The 27168-nt window shown below is 41.9% G+C and overlaps 1 protein-coding gene across 3 annotated transcripts in view; it reads left to right on the top strand.

Moving 5' to 3' along the window:
- GLIS3 (GLIS family zinc finger 3) overlaps positions 1–27168 on the top strand; it is an 800422-nt gene that overhangs the window by 374422 nt on the left and 398832 nt on the right. For all 3 annotated transcript variants that reach the window (XM_063913972.1, XM_063913970.1, XM_063913969.1), the window contains one exon: positions 5473–6577. In XM_063913972.1, the coding sequence (XP_063770042.1) occupies positions 5473–6577 (1105 nt within the window). The remainder of the gene's footprint in view (positions 1–5472; positions 6578–27168) is intronic.

Below are 27168 nucleotides of genomic sequence, written 5' to 3'. Positions count from 1 at the left end.
CACAATTTGCGGTAGAACGAGCACATCGTCTTCCGTCTCGTCCTCCTCCACCAGGCGCTCCTGCTCGAACGTTCATTGCTCGTCTTCTTCACTTTAAAGACAGAGACACTATACTTCGTCTGGCTCGTCTCCAGGGCCCGCTGATGTTCGACAACCACACGATCTCAATTTTCCCAGACTTTGCCATTGAAGTCCAGAAATCCCGTGCCCAATTCTCTCTTGTCAAACGCAAACTCCGGGATCGGAATATCCAATACTCGATGTTGTTTCCGGCTCGTCTGAGGGTTATATACAACGACGCCACGCACTTTTTCTCAAACCCGAAAGATGTGGAATCCTGGCTGGAACACAGACCTCCAGCTCCTGAATGAACTCGTATTGGTCATATGTAGTTGGCGTGGGTAACTATTATAGCGTAAACCGTATGGTTTCTATTGTCTCTACCCCTATGGGCTGATGCATGTCACTTACTTCTCTGGGGTTTTTCCTTTTTTTAGCATCGGGCCACTACACCTGCTAAGCTCTATGTGCGGGAGTTCCCTGCTGTAGATAGCTTAGGGATCTAGTCCCACAGTTCTGTTCTCCCAGCTGGTTTGTTCTGTACCCAGCTAGTTTAATTTAGTTTTGTTAGGGTATAGGTATGACACTAGGTTGCTTATTGGTCATACAGGGTGGGTGCGGGATGGGATGTTTTATTGTTGTTGTTACTTTCCTTTTCTTTATTCTTTCCTCCCTTTTTTTTCCTTCTGCAACTGATCATGGTGCTCTAACGCTATGGAAATGTATGGTATTTCAGATGTCACATTTGGAGTATGCTCGGCCTCGGCCTTTCAGTCCTAATCGGGTTTTCCAAGTTAGGGAGTATGGTTTTATTATGATACGATTCACTGGGTACCCTACCTCACATACTATACTCCTTCCGTCTCCCACGACTTATCTCCTTGTGCCCATTCACAGCGCTCTACGATATGGGATCTAATACAGACGCCACGGGGAGGGACACGATTAGACTGATGGGATGGAATGTCCGTGGTTTAAATGATAAAATTAAACGCTCACTTGTCCTGAAACAACTTCAAAAGTACAGAGTTGACATAGCATGCCTCTCTGAGACTCATCTGTATGGTAGTAAAGTCATGGCCATTAAAAGACCGTGGGTTGGGTGGGCCTACCACTCCACGTTCTCCTCCAGCGCCAGAGGGGTATCGATATTGGTTAAAAAATCGGTAAACTTTCACCTGGAGCATAGCAGCATTGACCCTCAGGGTCGTTATGTGTTTTTACGTGCTGTCATACATCATGCACTGTATCATATCATGGCTATATACATTCCCCCCCCCCTATAACAGTGAAGTTCTACGTAAGGCAGCTGACTTTATAGCCCAATCCCCTGACACACCGGTTATTAGTGTGGGTGACTTCAACAACGTCATGGACTTGTCTATAGACCGCTGGCGGGAGTCTCGCGACTCCACCTCCCTCCCCCCTGCCCCGACCCCTTTTGCAAGAATTGTTGCTGAGCTTGGCTGGATGGATATCTGGAGAGTGCGAAACCCTACTATAGCGCACTATTCCTGTCACTCCGCTACCCATAACACACTGTCACGGATAGACTTGTGCCTTATTTCCCCGACATTATCGCCTAGAATTTCTGAACTAACATATTTGTCCGGGGGTATATCGGACCACTCACCGGTTTTACTAAAGCTGTCTATGACGCACGATAGGGGCAGCAGTCAGTGGAAACTGCACCCATTTTGGTTGAATTTAATGGGAGAGGGCTCCGACCTTCTCTCGGACTGGAAAGTCTTCCTTGATTGCAACCCCCCAGACTCCTCCCCCACTGTCCGACATGATGCATACAAAGCATATATTAGAGGTACCTTTATTAAAAGAATAGCCGGCATCAAGTCGTTTAACAGGAGGGAGGAAGCGAGACTCGAACAGGCCTGCCGTGATTTGGAATCTGTATACATAGAATCACATTCCCGGTCAGATCGGGAGGCGTGGCTGCACGCACAGGGAGGGTGGGCCGATTACCTCTTTGATAAATCCAAGCGTAGGCTGCTGTTCTCCAGTCACAGGCAGTACTTTCAGGCGGAACTGGGGGGCAGTTGCCTGGCTTTCCTGGCCAGGGATGAAACCCATTCTCGCACTGTTCAGTGTATAGCCGATGGGGATGGCAGTCTCTGCTACTCGGGGAAAGACATAGCAGGGGTATTTAAAAATTTTTATTCCAAACTATACTCGTCAGGAGTCTCCCACACCGACGAGCAACTGCACTCCTACCTCTCGCGGGTGAATTTGCCCAATTTATCGCGGGAGGCGCTTGAAGCACTTGAGGCTCCTTTCACCCTGGAGGAGGTGGAGTGCGCTGTGTCGTCACTCCCTTCTTCCAAGGCACCTGGTGGGGATGGCCTCCCAGTGGAGATATATAAAAAATTTAACTCCCACTTCAGTCCTTATTTATTAGATTTATTTAATACCTTGTTTGAAATTGGTGAACTTCCCCCGTCCATGTCTGAAGCCACTATTATAGTGCTGCCCAAACCGGGGAAGGATCCCAGGGCTCCCGATTTCTACCGCCCTATTTCACTACTGTCCACAGATGTTAAAATTCTTGCAAAGATGCTTGCCATCCGTCTGAACGCGGTCATCGGGTCTATTATACATCAGGACCAGACGGGCTTCATGCCGGGAAGGTCCACTATGCAAAACCTACGGAAGCTGTTCTATCACCTGCAGGGGGATGGCTTGCTGGGTTCGGGGGCAGTGGTGGTGTCTCTCGACGCCGCCAAGGCCTTCGACTCGGTTGAGTGGTCCTACCTTTGGCAGGTATTACACGGGTTTGGCCTGGGCCCTGTGTTCATCGGGTGGGTTCGATTACTGTACTCCTCTCCAGCAGCCCGTGTCTCTGTTAATGGGTATACCTCGTCCTCATTCTCTTTGGCCAGGGGCACACGACAGGGTTGCCCGTTGTCCCCGGCCCTGTTTGCATTGGCTATAGAACCACTGGCTTGTATGATAAGGGACAACCCGAATATTCAGGGACTGGCAGCCGGCTCCACGGTGGATAAGATTTCACTGTATGCCGACGATATGTTGCTGTTCCTTAAGGACCCAGATGCCTCACTCCGGGCTATGCTTCACACAATTAATGAATTTGGGGAATACTCTGGCTTATGTATAAACTGGGACAAATCCTTTATTTTTCCCATTTCAGGACATATCCCGGAGGGGATATGCACGTCACACTCACTGCAATGGACTCTGAAATTTAAATACTTGGGTGTTTGGGTCACGGGGCCAGCATCAGAATATGCCAAGTGGAACATAGACCCTATCACAGCCCTTTTTAAAAGTAAGATCCACACATGGAAGGCACTACCACTGACAGTATTGGGACGCATCAATCTCTTTAAGATGTCCATCCAGCCTAAGTACCTATATGTCCTGCAACACTCCCCCATCTACCTCCCTAAAAAAATATTTGCTAACATTGACAGTCTCATATCTTCCTTTATCTGGGGTCATAAACCGGCGAGGATAGCTATAAAAAAACTTTGTAGGACCAAACTCACTGGGGGGGCGAGCCTGCCTAATCTCAGGCTGTATTATCTGGCAGCACAGCTGGTGCACCTCTCCGGCTGGATCACAGGAGTGGGTGGCTCGACCCTACAGGGATATTTGACAGACTGGGTTGGACCCCCCTTCACCCCCTTCCTTTTCTTGCTTTCGGGAATGTCAGTGACGGGTCTTCCTCCTATCCTGCGACAGGCTCTGTTGGTCTGGAAACAAGTACACAACCTCTATGACTGGGCCGACCTAGAAACAGATTCACCCTTATGGTTTAATAGTTCGTATATGGAACTTCAGAAGCTGTCAACAGACAATATTTGGATAAAAAGTGGGGTGACCTCCCTAGGGCAATTATATGTGGATGGTTATCTTAAATCATTTGCGCAACTGCAGGCTGAATTCGAGCTCCCAAACACAGCCCTATTTAGATACTTCCAACTAAGACACGCCATACAGACCCAGTTCAAAACGGCCCCTTCCATCTCCCCTTCTCCAGTTAAACTTATGCTGCAACGCTTACCCTCCACAGGTAAAATTTCAACAATATATGCCTCACTAAACAATAGAACCCTACCTGCCTCTTTAGATCCGCTTAGGCTGAGCTGGGAAGATGATATAGGCCCCCTGTCAGACGAACAATGGCTACAAATACTGGGCTCCGCCAGGTCTACCACTCCTTGCATTAGATATCAACAGGTGCATCTCTTTATCCTACACAGGGTTTATCGAACTCCTCTACTTCTCCAACGAGCTGGTTTAAGACCTGACACTTTATGCCCCAAATGTCGGATGGCAGATGCTGGTTTTTGGCATCTGTTATGGAATTGTCCGAAAGTCTATGAATTTTGGACTTGGGTTTGGTCTGACATATTAACTACTGACCCATCTCTTCCCCAAATTAATCCCAGAGCCTGCCTCTTCGGGGTGGACCTGGAAGAAACCCATTCATTGCTCACATATCAGTATGTCCTGTGTCTGATCACACTTGCCAAGGTCATCATTGCACGCTCCTGGTTTGCAGAGACCCCTCCCAGAGTATCGGAGTGGAGAGCCCTGGTAACCTTGGTCATAGGGCATGAAAGGCTAATGTACTTATCCCGCAACTCTGTGTCCAAGTTTCACCGTAAGTGGGATAGATGGACTTTGGTGCGGCCGAGTGCGGAATTGACGTAGCCCGGTGATAGGCAGATACGGTGGACACACACAACCCTATACTTGTAATTGTGACCTCCCCTTTACTCACGTATACTAAGCAAGTAGCGACGACAATGTCTTAATGACCGGTCCGAGCGCTCCGAGCACAACCCTCTCATTTCAAGCACCACAAGCCTTATGTTTTAATTTACAATGTAAATCAATGTAATACCTACTGATCAGCACAATGCATTGTATTGTAAATTGTATGTTTTGAACTGTTGCCTTCTTCCTTTTCTTTTCTTTACTGCTTTTCTCTCTTTTACCACACTTATGTAACCAAATGAAAAAATTTTCAATAAAAAATTTACTTGATTAAAAAAAAAAAAAAAGTTGGAACACTATTTATTTACAATTGAAACAGTTAAAACAGTACATAACACTTTTGGTACAAAAATCCTGAAGGGGTTACACCAACACTTTTTGGATTGTTTGTATAGTGTGAGGATTTATACAACATGATTGATTGATTAATTAATAGTAATTTATGAGCAAGCACACATTGTGTAGAAATGTTCTTTCTGACAGTTGTTCTAATTTAATAGGTATTGTGATCCATGAGAAACTAACACTTTGCCATTTAACAGAGCTCAAACAATATACAGTCTGAATGAGAAACTAGATTTGTTATATGTTTTGATAGGTTTATTATGTGACAAAAGCCTTAAATATATATTTTTCTTTCCTTTTTTCATTCAGGTCTCTTATGTCCCGTGAGTCTCTTGCCTCTACAACTTTAAGCCTGTCGGAGAGTCATTCTACAATGAGTGTTAAACAGGAATGGTCTTATGGATATAGATTTCATCCTTCTAATCATGGTTCTCAAAACAGTAGTGAGCCAGGAGATCTACTTAGTATTCCACCCGGAACTTCTATGTCCAGTAATAGTGTCAACAACTCATTGCCCTCATATCTGTTTGGCATAGAGAACAACTGTTCGCCTTATCCTAGTCCTAGACATTCTTCTCCAAGATCTCATTCAGCACGATCAAAAAAAAGAGCACTTTCATTGTCTCCGTTATCTGATGGTATAGGAATAGACTTTAATACAATCATTCGCACTTCACCAACTTCATTAGTTGCCTATATAAATGGTTCAAGAGCTTCTCCAGCTAATATCTCGCCTCAACCTGAAGTTTATGGCCATTTTTTAGGGGTCAGGGGGAGCTGTATCCCTCCAACATGTATTGGGTCAAACTCTCAGAGAAGTCTTCTTGCCATCAATGATAATGTATCTATTCCTGAGAATGTGACAGCAGAATATCAGCGTATGCAACAGCTGGAACAAAATAGCTTGCAGGCTGATGCTATGAACAATATGGTGGTTCGGCATAGCAGTGGGCTAAATGAAGGGCAGACAATGGGAGTTTTAAAAAGTGAAAGGGTGGATGAATTTCCAGGTGGCATGACTTCTGAAACTCCCCTTCCTCTTACAGCTCCTCCTCATCAAGGTCCACCACCACCTTACCATGCCCATCAACATATGCATCAACATGACTTGTTAAATCATTCCCACCAGCTGTCACTCCCACCTCCTGGTCAGGTTCCTTTACTAGAAGAGGAGGGAGAAATAGATGATTTTAATGGTAAGCACTGTTGCCGGTGGATTGATTGCAGCGCTCTATATGATCACCAGGAGGAGCTTGTACGGCACATAGAAAAGGTTCATATAGATCAGAGGAAAGGAGAGGACTTTGCTTGCTTTTGGGCAGGTTGTCCTCGAAGATACAAGCCCTTTAATGCTCGTTATAAACTTCTCATTCACATGCGGGTCCATTCTGGAGAGAAACCAAACAAGTGCACGGTACGTTCTAGCTGCCTCATAACTAAATATATATATATTTGTTACTACTTAGGTCATTATGAATATTAGAGGTCAAAAATAACATTTATATATAGAAACAAAGCAGTAACACTTATAAATATACATATACAATAGGGTTTCTGTAATATATCTGGCCATTGGCAAAATGAGCATGAATTATTTTGCTGATTGACCATAATAATTTTACATTAGTTTTGTTGTTGATTGACTACTATTTATTTTTTGCGGCTGCATTATTGTTTGTCTACTTTTTCCAGCACACATTGCAAAAATAATTTTTTTTTCAGTCTCACTTTATACTACACTCACTGAGTTATTTAGTAAGAAATTTCAAATGGCAACTAATCAACTATTATTTTTCTAGCTTAATAAATATCCAATTGGTTATTAAGGGTTAATAAAAATAAAGCAACCTCAAACACTAAAATCTAGCAATTTGTAAACCAAACAAACTGAATCCATGAGACTTAATAAATAAGTAAATCATCTTGTATTGTTGATGTATTTACATCTGTAGTTACTTTTAGGAACACAATCGGCACTTTCCATTATTTGCATTGCAATGTAACATTGTAGCTCCCCTCCCCATGCTTTCTGCTTGCTTGCCTGCTAGCAAACACTGTTAGCAACCTCATTAAAGCCAGTGCAGAGTGAATCTCAGATTAATGATATACAGTATAAACAGAAGACAAAGTACAAAGCAGAAGATTGCTCAGACCGGGTGGATAAGTTATCGTATAGGACAAGTGAGGCAGTAGGTTTTTTTTTTTTAAATTGAATTATGTCTTATAGTATGCTTTATGCACTAATAGAATTTATTTGCAATGCAATTTTACTCTGGTGTTGGCAGTCTTAATATTTAATGAAAGCAGGTTTCAGACTGCATTTCCTGCTTCTGCTATTACAGTGCAGTACTTCAAAAAGTGACCAAATAAGAACATGTATAGCTTATGAGCAGTGTGAGGAAAGGTTCTTATTACCTATATTGTTACATGTGTTTCTACAAATATTATATTTCTCTGACGTCCTAAGTGGATGCTGGGACTCCGTAAGGACCATGGGGAATAGCGGCTCCGCAGGAGACTGGGCACAACTAAAAGAAAGCTTTAGATTACTGGTGTGCACTGGCTCCTCCCACTATGACCCTCCTCCATGCTTCAGTTAGAATCTTGTGCCTGGCTGAGCTGGATGCACACTAGGGGCTCTCCTGAGCTCCTAGAAAGAAAGTATATTTAGGTTTTTTATTTTACAGTGAGATCTGCTGGCAACAGACTCACTGCAGCGAGGGACTAAGGGGAGAGGAAGCGAACCTACCTAACTGGTGGTAGTTTGGGCTTCTTAGGCTACTGGACACCATTAGCTCCAGAGGGATCGACCGCAGGACCCGACCTTGGTGTTCGTTCCCGGAGCCGCGCCGCCGGCCCCCTTACAGAGCCGGAAGCAAGAAGTGTTCCGGAAAATCGGCGGCAGAAGACTTCAGTCTTCAACAAGGTAGCGCACAGCACTGCAGCTGTGCGCCATTGCTCCTCATGCACACCTCACACTCCGGTCACTGATGGGTGCAGGGCGCTGGGGGGGGCGCCCTGAGGGCAATATAAGACACCTTGGCTGGCAAATCTACACCATATATAGTCCTAGAGGCTATATAGGTGTAAAAATACCCCTGCCAGAATTTCAGAAAAAGCGGGAGAAGTCCGCCGGAAAAGGGGCGGGGCCATCTCCCTCAGCACACTGGCGCCAGTTTTCCCTCACAGCTCCGCTGGAAGGAAGCTCCCTGGTTCTCCCCTGCAGTCTACAAGCTACACAAGGGTAAAAAAGAGAGGGGGGGCACTAAATTTAGGCGCAGTATATATATATATATATATATATATATATATATATAAAAAGCAGCTATAAGGGAAAACACTCATTTATAGTGGGATCCCTGTGTTATATAGCGCTCTGGTGTGTGCTGGCATACTCTCTCTCTGTCTCCCCAAAGGGCTTTGTGGGGTCCTGTCCTCTGTCAGAGCATTCCCTGTGTGTATGCGGTGTGTCGGTACGGCTGTGTCGACATGTTTGATGAGGAGGCTTATGTGGAGGCGGAGCAGATGCCTATAAATGTGATGTCATCCCCTGCGGGGTCGACACCTGAGTGGATGGTGCTGTGGAAGGAATTACGTGACAGTGTCGACTCCTTGCATAAAAGGTTTGACGACATACCAAATGTGGGACAGCCGGCTTCTCAGCCTGTGCCTGCCCAGGCGTCTCAAAAGCCATCAGGGGCTCTAAAACGCCCGCTACCTCAGATGGCAGACACAGATGTCGACACGGATACTGACTCCAGTGTCGACGACAATGAGACTAATGTAACTTCCAGTAGGGCCACACGTTACATGATTGAGGCAATGAAAAATGTGTTGCACATTTCTGATGTTACCCCCGGTACCACAAAAAAGGGTATTATGTTTGGAGAGAAAAAACTACCAGTAGCTTTTCCTCCATCTGAGGAGTTAAATGAAGTGTGTGAAGAAGCGTGGGCTTCCCCTGATAAGAAACTGGTAATTTCTAAGAGGTTACTAATGGCGTACCCTTTCCCGCCAGAGGATAGGGCACGTTGGGAAACATCCCCTAGAGTGGATAAAGCGCTCACACGCTTGTCAAAGAAGGTGGCACTACCGTCTCCGGATACGGCCACCCTGAAGGAATCTGCTGATAGAAAGCAGGAGGCTATCCTGAAGTCTATATATACACACACAGGTGTTATACTGAGACCAACTATTGCTTCAGCATGGATGTGCAGTGCTGCAGCTGCATGGTCAGACTCCCTGTCGGAAAATATTGATACCCTAGACAGGGACACTATATTGCTAACCGTAGAGCATATTAAAGACGCACTTTTATACATGAGGGATGCACAGAGGGATATTTGCCGGCTGGCATCCAAAATTAGTGCAATGTCCATTTCTGCCAGGAGAGGGTTATGGACTCGGCAGTGGACAGGAGATGCAGATTCCAAAAGGCACATGGAAGTTCTGCCTTATAAGGGTGAGGAGTTGTTCGGGGATGGTCTCTCGGACCTCGTTTCCACAGCAACAGCTGGGAAGTCTACATTTTTACCCCATGTTCCCTCACAGCCAAAGAAAGCACCGTATTATCAGGTACAGTCCTTTCGGCCCAATAGGGGCAAGCGGGTTAAGGACGCGTCCTTTCTGCCCAGAGGCAGAGGTAGGGGGAAAAAGCTTCAGCATACAGCCAGTTCCCAGGAGCAAAAGTCCTCCCCCGCTTCCTCTAAGTCCACAGCATGACGCTGGGGCTCCACAGGCGGAGCCAGGTACGGTGGGGGCCCGTCTCAAATATTTCAGCAATCAGTGGGCTCGCTCACGGGTGGATCCCTGGATCTTTCAAATAGTATCTCAGGGGTACAAGCTGGAATTCGAGACGTCTCCCCCCCGCCGTTTCCTCAAATCTGCCTTACCAACCACTCCCTCAGGCAGGGAGGCAGTGTTACAGGCAATTCACAAGCTGTATTCACAACAGGTGATAGTAAAGGTACCCCTACTTCAACAAGGACGGGGTTACTATTCCACAATGTTTGTGGTACCGAAACCGGACGGTTCGGTGAGACCCATTTTAAATTTGAAATCCTTGAACACATATATAAAAAAATTCAAGTTCAAGATGGAATCGCTCAGGGTGGTTATTGCAAGCCTGGTCGAGGGGGATTACATGGTATCACTGGACATCAAGGATGCTTACCTGCATGTCCCCATTTACCATCCTCACCAGGAGTACCTCAGATTTGTGGTACAGGATTGTCATTACCAATTCCAGACGTTGCCGTTCGGTTTATCCACGGCTCCGAGGGTCTTTACCAAGGTAATGGCCGAAATGATGATACTCCTTCGAAAGAAGGGAGTTTTAATTATCCCGTACTTGGACGATCTCCTGATAAAGGCGAGATCCAGGGAGCAGTTGTTGGTCGGGGTAGCACTATCTCGGGAGGTGCTACAACAGCACGGCTGGATTCTAAACATTCCAAAGTCACAGCTGGTCCCTACGACACGTCTACTATTCCTGGGGATGGTTCTGGACACAGAACAGAAAAAAGTGTTTCTCCCGGAGGAGAAGGCCAAGGAGCTGTCATCTCTAGTCAGAGGCCTCCTAAAACCAAAACAGGTGTCGGTGCATCACTGCACGCGGATCCTGGGAAAGATGGTAGCTTCCTACGAAGCAATTCCATTCGGCAGGTTCCATGCAAGAACCTTTCAGTGGGACCTGTTGGACAAGTGGTCCGGATCGCATCTTCAGATGCATCGGCTGATAACCCTGTCTCCAAGGACAAGGGTGTCTCTGCTGTGGTGGCTGCAGAGTGCTCATCTTCAAGAGGGCCGCAGATTCGGCATACAGGACTGGGTCCTGGTGACCACGGATGCCAGCCTTCGAGGCTGGGGGGCAGTCACACAGGGAAGAAACTTCCAAGGACTATGGTCAAGTGGACATGATGGCGTCCCGCCTAAACAAAAAGCTAGAAAAGTATTGCGCCAGGTCAAGAGACCCGCAGGCGATAGCTGTGGATGCTCTAGTGACACCGTGGGTGTACCGGTCGGTTTATGTGTTCCCTCCTCTTCCTCTCATACCAAAGGTACTGAGGATAATAAGGAGAAGAGGAGTAAGAACTATACTCATTGTTCCGGATTGGCCAAGAAGAGCTTGGTACCCGGAACTTCAAGAAATGATCTCAGAGGACCTAGGGCCTCTACCGCTCAGACAGGACCTGCTGCAGCAGGGGCCCTGTCTGTTCCAAGACTTACCGCGGCTGCGTTTGACGGCATGGCGGTTGAACACCGGATCCTGAAGGAAAAGGGCATTCCGGAGGAAGTCATTCCTACGCTGATTAAAGCTAGGAAAGAAGTAACCGCAAACCATTATCACCGCATATGGCGAAAATATGTTCCTCCGTTGGGGCCAGGAAGGCCCCAACGGAGGAATTTCAGCTGGGCCGTTTCCTGCACTTCCTACAGTCAGGGGTGACTATGGGCCTTAAATTGGGTTCCATTAAGGTCCAGATTTCGGCTCTATCGATTTTCTTCCAGAGAGAACTGGCTTCACTACCTGAAGTTCAGACTTTTGTTAAGGGAGTGCTGCATATGCAGCCCCCTTTTGTGCCTCCAGTGGCACCTTGGGATCTCAACGTGGTGTTGGATTTCCTAAAGTCACATTGGTTTGAGCCACTAAAAACCGTGGATTTGAAATATCTCACGTGGAAAGTGGTCATGTTGTTGGCCTTGGCTTCGGCCAGGCGTGTATCAGAATTGGCGGCTTTGTCATGTAAAAGCCCTTATCTGATTTTCCATATGGATAGGGCAGAATTGAGGACTCGTCCCCAGTTTCTCCCTAAAGTGGTATCAGCTTTTCATCTGAACCAACCTATCGTGGTGCCTGCGGCTACAAAAGACTTGGAGGCTTCCAAGTTGTTGGACCTAGTTAGGGCCCTGAAAATCTATGTTTCCAGGACAGCTGGAGTCAGAAAGACTGACTCGCTATTTATCCTGTATGCGCCCAACAAGTTGGGTGCACCTGCTTCAAAGCAGACTATTGCTCGCTGGATCTGTAGTACGATTCAGCTTGCACATTCTGCGGCTGGACTGCCGCATCCTAAATCAGTAAAAGCCCATTCCACGAGGAAGGTGGGCTCTTCTTGGGCGGCTGCCCGAGGGGTCTCGGCTCTTCAACTTTGCCGAGCAGCTACTTGGTCGGGGTCAAACACGTTTGCAAAATTCTATAAGTTTGACACCCTGGCTGAGGAGGACCTAGAGTTTGCCCATTCGGTGCTGCAGAGTCATCCGCGCTCTCCCGCCCGTTTGGGAGCTTTGGTATAATCCCCATGGTCCTTACGGAGTCCCAGCATCCACTTAGGACGTCAGAGAAAATAAGAATTTACTCACCGGTAATTCTATTTCTCGTAGTCCGTAGTGGATGCTGGGCGCCCATCCCAAGTGCGGATTGTCTGCAATACTTGTATATAGTTATTGTTTAACTAAAGGGTTATTGTTGAGCCATCTGTTGAGAGGCTCAGTTGTTATCATACTGTTAACTGGGTATTGTATCACGAGTTATACGGTGTGATTGGTGTGGCTGGTATGAGTCTTACCCGGGATTCAAAATCCTTCCTTATTGTGTCAGCTCTTCCGGGCACAGTATCCTAACTGAAGTCTGGAGGAGGGTCATAGTGGGAGGAGCCAGTGCACACCAGTAGTCTAAAGCTTTCTTTTAGTTGTGCCCAGTCTCCTGCGGAGCCGCTATTCCCCATGGTCCTTACGGAGTCCCAGCATCCACTACGGACTACGAGAAATAGAATTACTGGCGAGTAAATTCTTATTTTATCTATTGATTATTCTATATTTATACAGCACTAAATATTATACTGCACTTTTCAAAGAATATTTATCCATTGAGATTTGTCCCATGAACACACACACACACACTATGATCCATATTTGTCAGCAGTCAATGACTTACTGTTATGCTTATTGACTGTTTTATGCCGTTGCAATGCTTTAACTGATGCACCTAGAGGAAAGCCACTCATCACATGGATAACTTCCTGTACTAACCTCACAGAGGTAGCCCTCTTGCCTGAACTGAACCAATAGCCCCTCTGTTGTTGCGAAGCCTAGCAACTGTGCTACCTTGCTGCCCAACAAATTTGAGTTTTGAATTTACCTATTGAAACACTTTGAACTTTGTAAATTTGGTGACTTAATGTTGACCTGTTAGGAGAGCAATAGTAAATAATATGAAAGCTGTTTAATCCCATATACTGAAAATGCTGTAAATGGTACATGCTGTATGGTTGAGTGTTAGCGTAGAAATGTTTGAAGTTTATATAATAGGACATAATCAAATGACTTCTCAGTTTTACATGAAAAACATTTTTCACCGTTTCTATTGACAAAAATCTAATAGACTGAGGGGCAAATTTAACGAGTGATATTCTTATCACTTGTTACAAATGTTAAATGGTGCTTCAGCCAATCAGCTCCTGTCATTTTTCAAACTTATGACAGTTAGGATCTGATTGGTTGAAGCACCATTTAGCGTTCGTAAAGAGTGCTAACAAGAATATCACTCGTTGTTAAATCTCCCCGTGAGTCGGATACAAGGGTGCAATTAGTTGTGTTTCTTTCATATAAGTAACATACTGACATGAAAAGCTGTACAAAACAGATAGAAACATAAAAACATAGAATTTGACGGCAGATAAGAACCACTTGGCCCATCTAGTCTGCCCCTTTTTTTATCCTTTAGGTAATCTCAACCCTTTTTGAACCTTAATTCTTTGTAAGGATATTCATATGCCTATCCCAAGCATGTTTAAATTGCTCTACAGTCTTAGCCTCTACCACCTCTGATGGGAGGCTATTCCACTTATCCACTACCCTTTCTGAACCTGCCTCCTTCCAGTTTTAGTGTATGTCCTCGAGTTCTAATACTTCTCTTCCTTTGAAGAATGTTTTCCTCCTAAAACCTTTGGTATACACGTTAAGATCTTTTAGCCTTTCCGGGTAAGTTTTGTGATGTAGGCCATGCACCATTTTAGTTGCCCTTCTTTGTACTCTCTCTAACGTATTTATATCCTTCTGGAGATATGGTCTCCAGTACTGGACACAGTATTCCAGATGGGGCCGTACCAATGACCTATACAGTGGCATTATCACTTCTTTTTTTCCTGCTACTGATTCCTCTCCCTATGCAACCAAGCATCTAACTTTCCTTTCTCATTGCTTTGTTGTATTGCTTTCCTGTCTTTAAGTCACTTGAAATAGTGACTCCTAAATCCCTTTGCTCCTCAGTAGTTTCCATTATAGTACCCTTGATACTATATTTAGCCTTTGGGTTTTTTGCGGCCCAAGTGCATGATTTTGCATTTTTTAGCATTAAACTGTAGTTGCCACGTTCTTGACCATTTTTCAAGCCTAGCTAGGTCATTAATCATTTGTTTTACCCCTCCTGGTGTGTATACCTTGTTTCATATCTTTGTATCAGATCTGCAGAATATTGTGCTTCTGCTCCTTGACTTGAAAATATTAATACATTAATATATTATTAATCTATATCTAGGAATCCATATATGGACTCATAAACGTCATGTTTTTTATTTTCCTTACTTCTTATGCATCTGCTGTACTTAAGGGAAACTCCTTCATGCAAATATTGGTACAGAAGCTACTCAGACTACATGAGCCACAGATAGGTGCATATTTATCAAAATCCGCGTTTTTAATGCAGATGTGATTAATATTTTTCAAGTAAATTCGCTTGATGCTATCAAATTTGTATAAGCTATCATACTGCTTCCTGGTACATGTCCTCCATGCACACTAGGGGCCAACAGAAAGGGATGATCTGTAAACGGTGTAACCTATCCGGGTAATGCTTCATATTCCAGAACTTGGTAAATTTGGCAGTACAGCAGCTGCATTTGCGGACAAAAATGGAGAGACTGTGGCAGATTTCAGATATGTTTCATACAGTCATTCTATAGTACATCTGGGGGATACTTAATATTTGCGGGTACCCCCCAAAACACCTGCTTTTAGGTAATATCCTGCAAATATTTAATGATAAATAATACCCATAAAGAGAGGCTAAATGTGTGGAGGCTAATATTGATAGTTGTTTTAGGGTTTATACAAAATGGCTGGTCAATTTGCAATCCAGGTTAGACTTTGTCAAACTAAAACTTTATAATTGGAAATGTTTTGTGGTTTTGACCTCACTAAACTTCCTTTCTCCTATCATCATTTATCATCTCAATGCAGACTACTGATAATAAATAACTATGCATAATACAGTACGTCGTAGGGGCAAGCTCTATGTGCCTGTAAATGTAAATGCTTTGTGGGCACTGTTCAAAAATATTCTGGCATAAGCAGAGTGTTTCAAGGAAAATCTTTAATCTCATTAATGTCAGTGTTATGTAACTATGTTGTTCCCCTCCCCAATATTTCCTTTATATGTGTATGCTAGTAAACAACACTAAGAACTGGAACATGTATAAATTCCAATGTAGAGTGATGTACAGATTGGTGGTATATAAATTAGAAACGTAGAAGATGGAGAGGCTGGGGAAGAAAGTGATCTGATAGGACCACTGAGTGAGACAGGAAGTTTTTATTTGCATTCGCTAGTGGTTTATCATTAACAGTCATTTATAAAGCACCTATTATATGGGTTAGTTTGAAGCATATCTTTTCCTTGTAGCTAATAAAGCCAGTAAGTAGTATAAACATCATTATTTTGTAATGTTTAATTTCAATTTTTTTTTAAATCTGTGATTGTATGTATCATATGCCCAAGCAAATGGAACCCTTTAAATGTATCTTGATATCATTTATACATTTTAGGCTGTGAAATTTTATCTCCTTGATAGAATGATAGAATGTTTCTAGTACATAATTGATATGTCCCTCCAGTATCTACTTAATGAAACAAATTCAGATTTACATAACAAAAAAGAACATAACTGAAACACAACTAGATATCAGAATAGTTTCTGTTCAGAAAAAGACAATGGAGCGTATGTAATAGGGCCCAAGTTTGCCGGTGGTACGGGATGCCGGTCGATCTTGGGCTTCTTTTTAGCTTGCCTAGTAAATGTTTGCCACTGTAAACAAAACGTCTGAGATAGGCCGGCATCCCACATCTTCGGCAATCTCTGACACTATTAGATACTGTACCACCCCCCACCCCCCCCAGTATTCTTCTTATCACTCGTTCCGAATGTTAAATTGTGCTCCAACTAAACAGTTAGGAGCTGAATGACTGGAGCACCGTTTAACGTTGTAACTAGGGATAACAAGAATATCACTTGTTGTTAAATCTGCCCCCTTTCCCTTGCTTATTTTTTTCACTGTGTAGGATTCTTGAGCTCTCTCCCATCAGTGCCAGCCTTAGGGTCCCTCATTGTCATTGTACAGTAGGCTAGTGTAGTGACACATCAGCTCTGTTAACTGGGCATTAATACCTTACTGTATTTGCTTGAATATAGCACACTGTGTAAAAGAGGGATTCCAGGCACATGAACACTGATATACGTTATTTACACTGAGGACAAAATCTAATGAGAACTGTCTTACCCATGATCTTGTTGCTCCCGTTCAGATTATTTTTTTGAGGTGGGTCTTTCTGGACTTTCTGGATTTTGACTTTAGCTTGTCTCTGATTCCTTGGCTACCTTTCCTGAGTATTTCTGTTCAACCCTTTGGCTATCTGCTTTGCAAAGCTGCTTGGTCACCTGTGGAGTAAACTCCTAGCTATGGAGTTGCACCACCAGCAGTTGGGATCCACGAATGACACTGGTTTTGCAGCACTGAGGGTGGGGCTGTAATGACACAATTCATAGTGAATGACATCATTAAGTTCCGCCACCCACACACTTCACAGGTGAGTTGTTGGGGATTTGCTCACTTTGCCAGGTGGATTCTTCCCCATATTTGGGAGACCCTCATAATTTTGGAAAACTGTGGGCAAGTATGGCTCTTAGCACTGCAATTTTTGAGACAGAATAATCTTGCTCATGCGATGGATTCTGCTAGTGGTAATGCAGTGGTTACTGAGAAGCCATCTGCAGATCCTGATATTTTACAGCTTTTCCAACAGACAAAGAAATTACAAGCAAAGGTGTCACAAGTACATGAGTGATGTTTATGTTACAAGCTAAAACATAAAGACCACACCTTACTGGTGTCAAAAAGTTGCCTGTACTGAAATTAGATTTTACCCAAGATTTGTGCTAATGAAAAGTTGTTGTGCAGTATTTGGCGCTAAATGGGTACTAAAATAGAGAGCTTTAAACCAGTTTGCATATCTAAAGTTTAATTCTGATGTCATAGCAGTTGCCAGGTTTGTGTTTGTAAGTGATAGAGTAGGACTTGCAGTGAAATGGGGTCCCTTGACGTTGGGCTTCAAGCTTAAATGCACTGATCAATTCATAAACTAAAACCCCACTGTTTATTATGCTGAATCAGTTTATTAGAGTGAGTGCTGAACTCTGTAATTTATATTTATACAATGTGTTCACATATCACTTGCATCCCAATCCTGGAAATGGCAAGTGCAGTCTTGCACCCAATACCTGCGATTGGTTAGTACAGTTGATAAATGTTTATATATGTATGTATATATATATATATATCAAAACATTCAGGCTGGCACTCCACTCAGCAGGATACCTGCTCTGGTGCCCTAAATGTAAGTTGTATATATATAGATGGTTCCCCTGTTGCTGGGGGAGACAAACAGCGGCACTCCAGAGGCTTGATGAAAAAGTTGAATTTATTTTCAAAACATATAGAAATGCACTGATGTTTCAGGGCTTGCACATCCCTTCTTCAATGTGACATACAAAAAGAGTAATGTGAAAGCTTACCTTAAATAGAAGAGAATACCCGCCACCAGTGCACGGTAAGTCGAGCGCCATCCCTCCGTCTGCCAGCTGTGACGTCATCGCGCCTGCACCACCCGTTGCCTAGTGACAGGGAACAGCCGTGATGTCGCAGTCAGAATATATATATATATATATATATATAGTTGCTGCGGACCGGCACTCCCTCCTTACTAGCAATGTTGCTCCGGTGCCCTCCAATGCAAATGGTGCAGTGTAACGAGGTAAAAGCAGCACTCAGAGACTGTAATAATCAGAATTGTATTCCACACAAGTAGAACCGGTTCTACTTGTGTGGAATACAATTCTGATTATTACAGTCTCTGAGTGCCGCTATTTCCTCGTTACACTATATATATATATATATATATATATGTTAATGAAGAGTGCGGGAGACTCAAAAAGAGCATATGCCAACATTATAACGGAGGTGTTGTGGCAGGCAGAGCGGCAGCTACTGCTCCAGTATTTCACATGTTTTCATTTATATGAAGCTTGCTTACTCTTACCTCTCATATACAAACATAATAATCACTTATATCGTAATATTCTACAGTGGAAAATTGTTTGATTCTCTTTTTGTTGAATGCCTTTACTCCATTGTATGTGTCATCAATAGAGCAGGCAAGCGTTATTGCCACTCAGTGAGTGAAAGTGATCCTAAATGAGTTAAAAAGGCTAAAAGCATTTTTGATGACATTATCACAGATCATCTTATAGTTTATGACTGTCTCCAGATGAAGGAGAAATGTCTGTTGGTTCTACTTATTCTGCTACATAAACCAGCATTTGGATAAGTGGCAAACCCTGGTGTAGATTTAAAGTCTTAAAAAATGCCCAGTGAATTGTTCTCTGATTAAGCAAAGAAATGCCTGTCTGGTTTCAATAATACCTGTCCAATCTTCAAAAAATTTGTAGTTGCTGCTGACATTTCTTTTTTAAAACTGTAGGTAGATCAAATAATATTCCATTTTGCCTTTCATCTGATCTGCTTGGTATGATTAAATAAATAAAGTTTCCACTAATATCATCCTTGTCCGTCAGGAGTGAAAATTACGCTGCCTTGACAACATCTGGTAAATATCAAATGCATCACAACTCCTATCCTCAGGAGATTCGTGGGTCTATGAATCGCACATGACAAAAACAGAGACAGGACAAAACCCAAAGAAAGTGTGTGATTGACAGTCATACAAAAATCGGGAAGGCAGCCTGACGGGAAACAAAGAAATCCTCTCCAGATGTTACAGAGATGGCTCTGCAGAAGGATAGCTGCCAAAAATCAAACTCTCAAACTTAATTTGCCAGCCTTGCAGTGTTTTGAACATTCACTGTCCAGGTGAAAGCATTGCACCCCGAAGTAAAACAGTTATGAGAATAGTTGGTGCTCTTGCAAGGAAACAGTAGCCGTTAGCTAACAATCCTAATACCGGTGGCAAGGAGAAAATTACAGCATAGATGAACATAGATGCTGGCAATTGGCATAAATACCAGGTGTTGGGTAGTTGGGAGCTAACGGATTTACATAGTTTTATAATATCAAAACAGCGGGTAATAAAAAGCAACAGGAAAACCTTTAGAGTGCATTCATAAACAAGTTCTTACTAGATTAGAGAATTAAAAGGAGCGCTATTAAGAAATAACTAATATATATATATATATATATATATATATATAAAAAGAAAAACAGAATAGAGTTCATTTAGAACTTTACTGAAAACTCTTATATAGCTGTTGTGTTTTATCTTATCTAGTTGATGATAATTGGGATTGTGAGCACCCACCCCACAAGTTTAAACTTTAACTCTCTCTTGTACCAAATTAGCTCTCCCTGCCAAACTGACACTCTTGCGTATTTCCTAACATAACATTCTGAAAATAGTGACTCAGGGATGTGGCTGTTTCATAGTAGATGTGGCCATATGTCCAATTGTTGTGGCCACATCCTCAATGGGCATGTTTACCAGTGTAGTTCTCTGCCATCCCAACTTCCCTCCCCTCCTCCTAAAATACCCTTAAATGCCACATGCACTGACACCAAGGGGTAAATTTACTAAGGTGGAAGGTTTTTTTTTTAGAACTCCCACCTTAGTAAATTTACCCCCTAGTTACTACCTCCCCACTTCCCACTAGATGGGACTTGCTGATTGCAGGACTGCAGGACTCTGCACCTGAAATCAGGACAGTTGATAGGTTTTGGTTTGTGGGTGGCGATAACTGTCACCATTCTGTTGTGTGTTGTGATGTATGTATATACTGTATAGTGAGTTGTATTTTGTAATACTTGTTATAGTAGGCAACTACAGTATAGAATGTTATAGAATATTGGCTAGCATAAAGCAGACCAAGTTTGTATTAAATTGAAAATTATAGGTTTTTGTTAAATATCATCGAATATTAATGCACAAAGTGGTTAAAAAGAGTATTTGTAAGAAAGAAGCTCAAATTGCTAAAAACACAAAAAAAAAAAACTAGTTGCCACAGTTAATAAAACAAAGTGAGTTAGAATTTTGCAGCAGTGGCGAATGCATTTTTATTCATATTGTGTTGGGATTATGATATTACTCAACCAGTGTCAAAACCAGTGTCATGATATCTAACATTCAGTACTTCTTTCTATCACCATTAAGACCAAGATAAATCATAATTAAAATAGAGTGGATTAAAGAAGATTGAAATAAGATTTAAACTTTTAGAGAAAAGTTTATAAACCATTTTTCTCAAAATGCTATGAATTTCCTTTTATAGGTCTGTTTTGCTGCTTATAATGTTTTAATATTCTCCATCTGTTTGTAAATAAGTTAAGTGAATAAAACAATTGTTTTCATAGCTCTGTGCTCATTGGATGCCTAACTTATGTATGAGCTGGCAAGTGCTCAAGGAAAAAATGACAGCTTGGGCCGTTTGAGTACATTTCCATAAATGTATTCAACCCTAATGAAATTGCCTGGCTCTATTTTAATATATTCATTAGTGTTGTAAACTATCAACACTACCCCCAAGGATGATGAAGAGCAAACATGGTGCAAGAACCCAGTTATAGTTCAAGGCCTAAGAGGGTAACTTTTGGCTAAATGTTCCTGGTAACGTCTAACCGTTTTATTGAGTGTGCAGCTATGCAAACATACTTATCACAATAAAAATAATTGATTTTAATTAGGAATCCTCACATTATTGAAGGACAAGGCTCTCTTTGTTCCATCAAAAGCCTGCTTTGCCTGGCCACTAACATGCAAGGATTTCTTTACATGGCTTTAGGTAATCGGTGTGACACAATTTCACTGCTGTGACCTGATAGCTCTTTTCAAGTGATTGAGCCACACTTGTTGGAACTTGTTTGACATGTTTGCTTGATAGCAATTAGGAACAAAAGTGGTTACATGGTGTAACAATGAGTTCTTCACCGTCTGTTTGTAGAAGACTTAGGTATGAACCAAGGTATTGAATATCCCCGTGATTTGTACACTGAGGTGTTTATCAGCATTATCTATAGCGACTCTCTTGCATATCCGTATTACACACATTAAGCTTAAGTTGGCAAGAAATTGTAGTTCTTTTATTGTCTGGGTCACCACGATCTACTTACAGAGGGTAAGCTTACAAAATCAGGTGCTAATTATGAGACTCTTTTCTCTATAGTTTACATAAAGATTTCCTGCCATAGCTGTACAGTCCTGCGGAATAGTGTTGTGACACAAGAGTTAACCCCTGTAATACAGAGCTGTCTAATACTGGAACATCATTGTTGTTTGTATTGGCACAAAACAACATTTTCCTATCTAATCTGCAGACTTTTATTTGATTTTACTTTAAATAATACATAGATTGCGTGTGTTTTTTATACTCAAAATTTAGAGGGGTGTGTATGTACGGAGACATGCTTATAGTGAACACTGTTAAATTTAAGTAGAGTACACAATAGAAGAGGAACTCTCACTTCCGGAAACTACTGTACAATATATAACAAGGCCCTACCTTTTTGCCTCTAATATGCAATTTGTTTTCATTAAGGAGACCCATCATTTTAAACATACCTGTTATTACCATTTAATTTCATAAAACTGTAACTAATTAGGATTTTACTGAAAAGCATTATAGCTGTAGATAAACACTTAAGTGTTTGGAGGGCACACTCTCTTCTAACCCTAATATACAGTGTCACTATTATCCATAGTTGCCGAACCTCCCAGAATGTCCAAAGAATTAAGATTTAGGGACAGTCCTCACAGACTCCTGAAAGACAAGTCAATTCTCCTGGAAGGGATTACCTGCCGCAAGATAAGTAGGGCCTTGACACCAATAAGTCTTCAAGCCCTGCCCAGCTCAGTAAAAAGCCTAGTAGCAGGGGAGTCATGGTAAGGTTGCTAAATCTTATGTCTGACACTAGGGTCCAGATCCTTGGAGAGTGATAAATTGTACGGTGATATTGGGCCAGATGTACTAAGCCTTGAAAAGTGATAAATATCACAGTGATAAAGTACCAGCCAATCGGCTCCTAACTGTAATTTTTCAAACACAGCCTGTGACATGGTAGTTAGGAGCTGATTGGTTGGCAGTTTATCACTGTGAAATTTATCACTTTTCAGGCTTAGTACATCTCCCCCATAGTACCAGCCAACTAGCTCCTAACTGCCATGTTACAAGCAGCGAGGAAGATGTACTAAGCCTGGAGAAGTGATATAGCAGCGATAAAGAAATTATAAGTGGAAGGTGATAACACACCAGCCAATCATCTCCTAACTGTCATTTTTCAAACACGTAATGATTGATTGGTTGGTGCGTTATTACCTTCCACTTATCACTTTATCACTTCTCCATGCTTAATACATTTGCCCCTGTGTTTGAAAAAAAATCCGCTCCCCCCCCTTCCCCCCGCTGTTGTGAATCTGGTCTTCAAGGGATCGTTGTCGGCTACTAGAGCCATGTACGTGAACTATTGCTGGTGGGTATACAGACACACACACACACACACACACACACACACACACACACACACACACACACACACACTCCCCATGATGAGAAGGAGGAAGGACGAAAGAGGTAAAGACACACATACCACCCTCCTGTGATGAGAAGGAAGGAGGAGAAATTAGGTAGAGGTATAGGGGCTACCAGCCACATTGTGTATGAGGTTTAATGGACACTACTGTGTGATGTAATGTGACTTATTAGACACTACTACTACTGTGCGGTGTAATGTGAACTGGTACTGTTTTGTGGTCACTCCCCTTTCCCATGAAACCACACCCCTATATTTTGCCACTGTCCCTATTTTAAACATGGGGGGAGAGGGGCCACCAATTCTCTTTCTGGCACAGGGCACCAAAATGTCTAGTTACGACACTGTCTCTCATCACTTTCTTTAATTATTAACTGTAAAAGGAAAGAGAATAAGGAAATCATTACCATTCCTCGCAGTACAGTGGTCATTCCTTTATATATACCATTATCCAGTAGATGTAAAATACAGCACTAGAAATCTTCATAAACTGACTCTAGCGGTGTAGCACTGGTGATGGCACAATAATGTTCAAGTGGTCATTTTAAAAGTTGCCTTGCCCCTCTGTGGTCCATCTTGTGGCACACTCCTCAATCACCTCACAGAAAAAAAAAAACAATGACCTTATAATAGAGGCAGCAGTAAGTCTAGACAACAAGCATCAAGATTCCATGAGTGACAGACAGCATTACCTGGGGGTGACTGATGTGTGTACATGTCTTGTCACCGCTGACACAGTCACCACACTACTTTCTCCCTGTTGTTCTCTGCATACATTCCTGCTGAGCAGTTTAAAGACAGTGCTTGCTTCTCAATGCACACCATTTATACAGCCATCAGTAAGCCTCTGTACACTGAGAGAACTCTAGGGCAGATGTATTAACCTGAAGAAGGCATAAGGAAGTGATAAACCAGTGATATGTGCAAGGTGATAAAGGCACCAGCCAATCAGATCCAATATGTAAATTAACAGGTAGGATCTGATTGGCTGGTGACTTTATCACCTTGCACATATCACTGGTTTATCACTTCCTTATGCCTTCTCCAGGTTAATACATCTGCCCCAATGTTCTCTAGAAACATATATACCAGCAAGAGCACTTTATGCTAACATCCAAGAGCCATCTGCATGTTTTATTGTCATGGATGGATTGATCGATGTTTATGGATTCTAATGATTTTAAAACTTTGGTGTCACTTGTCTTATTTTTTTGTGGCTACTTGCACCTTTTAGTACTCGATGTTTCTTTTACACATTGACATAAAACTTTGAAGTCATTCTTATTAAATTCACCTCAGGTTCTCTTCTTTTGGTGGAGAGACAGTTGTCTTTTTGTCTCTGGTTACCTGTTCTGTTAAACTTCAGTTAACCAATGAAGACACCAGTTACCTTTCAAGTGGGAACTGAGATGTGATAACATTTTATATTTATATATATTTTGATGGATGTAAACCAAAGAATTCTTATTGTTCTATGTACTTAAGTGAACTTCATACCATATGTATGTACGTGCATTATTTTGTGCTTACTAGAGATTTTTTTTATTCTGCTGACACTTCCGCCTTCACTATTTTAAAGTGGTTGACATTTTACAAATTGCATTTAGAGCCAGGGGCAAAACTGTAGAATAAAAAAGGCAAGTAAAAGCATTAAAGTAAAAATAAAAACAAAATAACTCACATTCCAGTAATAATAATTTCATATGTTCATGTGTGTGAATAGACTGGAATTTGTGACGTTTTGGCATATAAATTTTATTCTGTCAAAGTCTGCAACATTATTTTTAAGTGCTGTGCAGTGGTGCAAGTATGCAGGTACACTCGGGTACGGAGTACCCTTAAGAATTTGGCAGCAGGTACGCAGTACAAACCACTGCACACTTTGAACCTGTGACTGCCATTACCGTAATTATAATGCGCTGCCGAGAAATGTCTCTAGGGTAATTAATTATTAATATAATGTGGACACATTGTTGACATATAGGTAATTGTCCGCACTCAATATAATATTAGGGCAATGGATGTTGTCTGAATCAAAATATAATTCATTATAAATAGGCGATGTAACCATAGTGAACATGCATAGGAAGTATCGATCTAGTTAGATGGTATATATGTGTATGCTTTTGTGTGTATAGGCATAGTAGGGAATAATGTAATGCAATGTCTGCATACAGATATATGTCTGTAGCAAATGAATAATTTGATTCTGATAGATAAAATCAGCAAGCCACTTGGTTTAGGTCACTTCAAAGGCACACAGGTAATGGCATGCGCAAGGAAGTGCCTAAGACTACAATCAGGAATCTGCATATCCTGAGCAATGTATGTTATTCGGCCTTCTGCTTTGAGACAATGACTCCTAGGATCAATTGAATTAACGAAGTCTCAAATGTTGATGAACACTAGCAGTATTTACACTCCAAAATAACCAAAGGAAAACCTTGATAGACAAACAAATATCAGACGCTATGACTCCAGAATTCACCCCCTGCTCGTCACTGTTGAACAAATTATCTGATATGTTTTACAACACCTTTGAATATGTAAATTGGGATTGTTAAAGTTGGGATATAAGACAGGGTTTGGAGCAGTCTTTAGTTAGTGCAGAGGAAAAGAGACAAGGAAAGGATCCTAAGACATCAGAAGAAGGTAGCTATGCATTTAACCCTCAATAATTCTTGCAAGTGTACAGTATGTGTGTTAATTGTTTAAGTTTGTAATATTGTTTGTGTTTGTTTAATATGTACTGCAGTTAATAATAATTATAGGATTTATTATCATTGTGTTTTTCATATCTTGTATTTTGTATACCTAGAATAAAGTGTTATTGAAATAGAGCTATTATTCCATGGTTCAAACTCATTTTTTTGGAATCTCTAAATCATACAAATCTGCATATATTATATAAGGCTCTGCAAAGTTGGACAATATATTTATACCCCTAAGGTATAGAGCATTGATATATCAAATGAGCCAGAAGGATACATCCCTGCATAAAGTATATTTACCATGTGCACAGATGTATTGCTTGGACAGTAATTGTTTTCAGTAGCTATATTCATACCCACATAGTCAATGAGCCAGGATTATATATCTCTGTAAAGTATAATTACACTTTACCTTGACATATCTCTTGGACAAGTAGATATATAATTCCTAAACCCAAATGAGCCAATCACATGCATATGTATAGGAATGTTCATATAATGTACATTGCTGTGTGATTGGACTAGTGCTAATCTCTGCCCCTTTAGCTATGAGCCAACCTAATTTGTAAGCCTATTATAATATATTTGCAGATGTAAGATACATAAAGCATAAATCAATATATGATATAATAAATATATATTATATAAGATTCCACACTTCAATAACATATATATTTTAATAATATGGGGGCATTACTATATATTTCTATTGTAATGTGGACACTAATATATATTTCTAATAATATGGGGGCATTATTATATATTTCTATTGTAATACGGACACTACTATATATGTCTGTTATTATGAGGGCATTACTATGTATTTCTATTGTAATGTGGGACACTACTATATATGTCTATTATTATAGGGGCATTACTAAATATTTATATTGTAATGTGGGACACTACTATATATGTCTATTATTATAGGGGCATTACTATATATTTCTATTGTAATGTGGGTCACTACTATATATGTCTATTATTATAGGGGCATTACTATGCATTTCTATTGTAATGTGGGACACTACTATATATGTCTATTTTCTCTAACGTCCTAGTGGATGCTGGGGACTCCGTCAGGACCATGGGGATTAGCGGCTCCGCAGGAGACAGGGCACAAAAATAAAGCTTTAGGATCAGGTGGTGTGCACTGGCTCCTCCCCCTATAACCCTCCTCCAAGCCTCAGTTAGGTTTTTGTGCCCGTCCGAGCAGGGTGCAATCTAGGTGGCTCTCCTAAAGAGCTGCTTAGAAAAAGTTTTTAGGTTTTTTATTTTCAGTGAGTCCTGCTGGCAACAGGCTCACTGCAACGCGGGACTTAGGGGAGAAGAAGTGAACTCACCTGCGTGCAGGATGGATTGGCTTCTTAGGCTACTGGACACCATTAGCTCCAGAGGGATCGAACACAGGCCCAGCCATGGAGTCCGG

This window comes from Pseudophryne corroboree, chromosome 1 (genome assembly GCF_028390025.1).
Source record: "Pseudophryne corroboree isolate aPseCor3 chromosome 1, aPseCor3.hap2, whole genome shotgun sequence".
NCBI classification, from domain to species: Eukaryota; Metazoa; Chordata; class Amphibia; order Anura; family Myobatrachidae; genus Pseudophryne; species Pseudophryne corroboree.
This window is presented reverse-complemented; position numbering and strand designations above follow the sequence as displayed.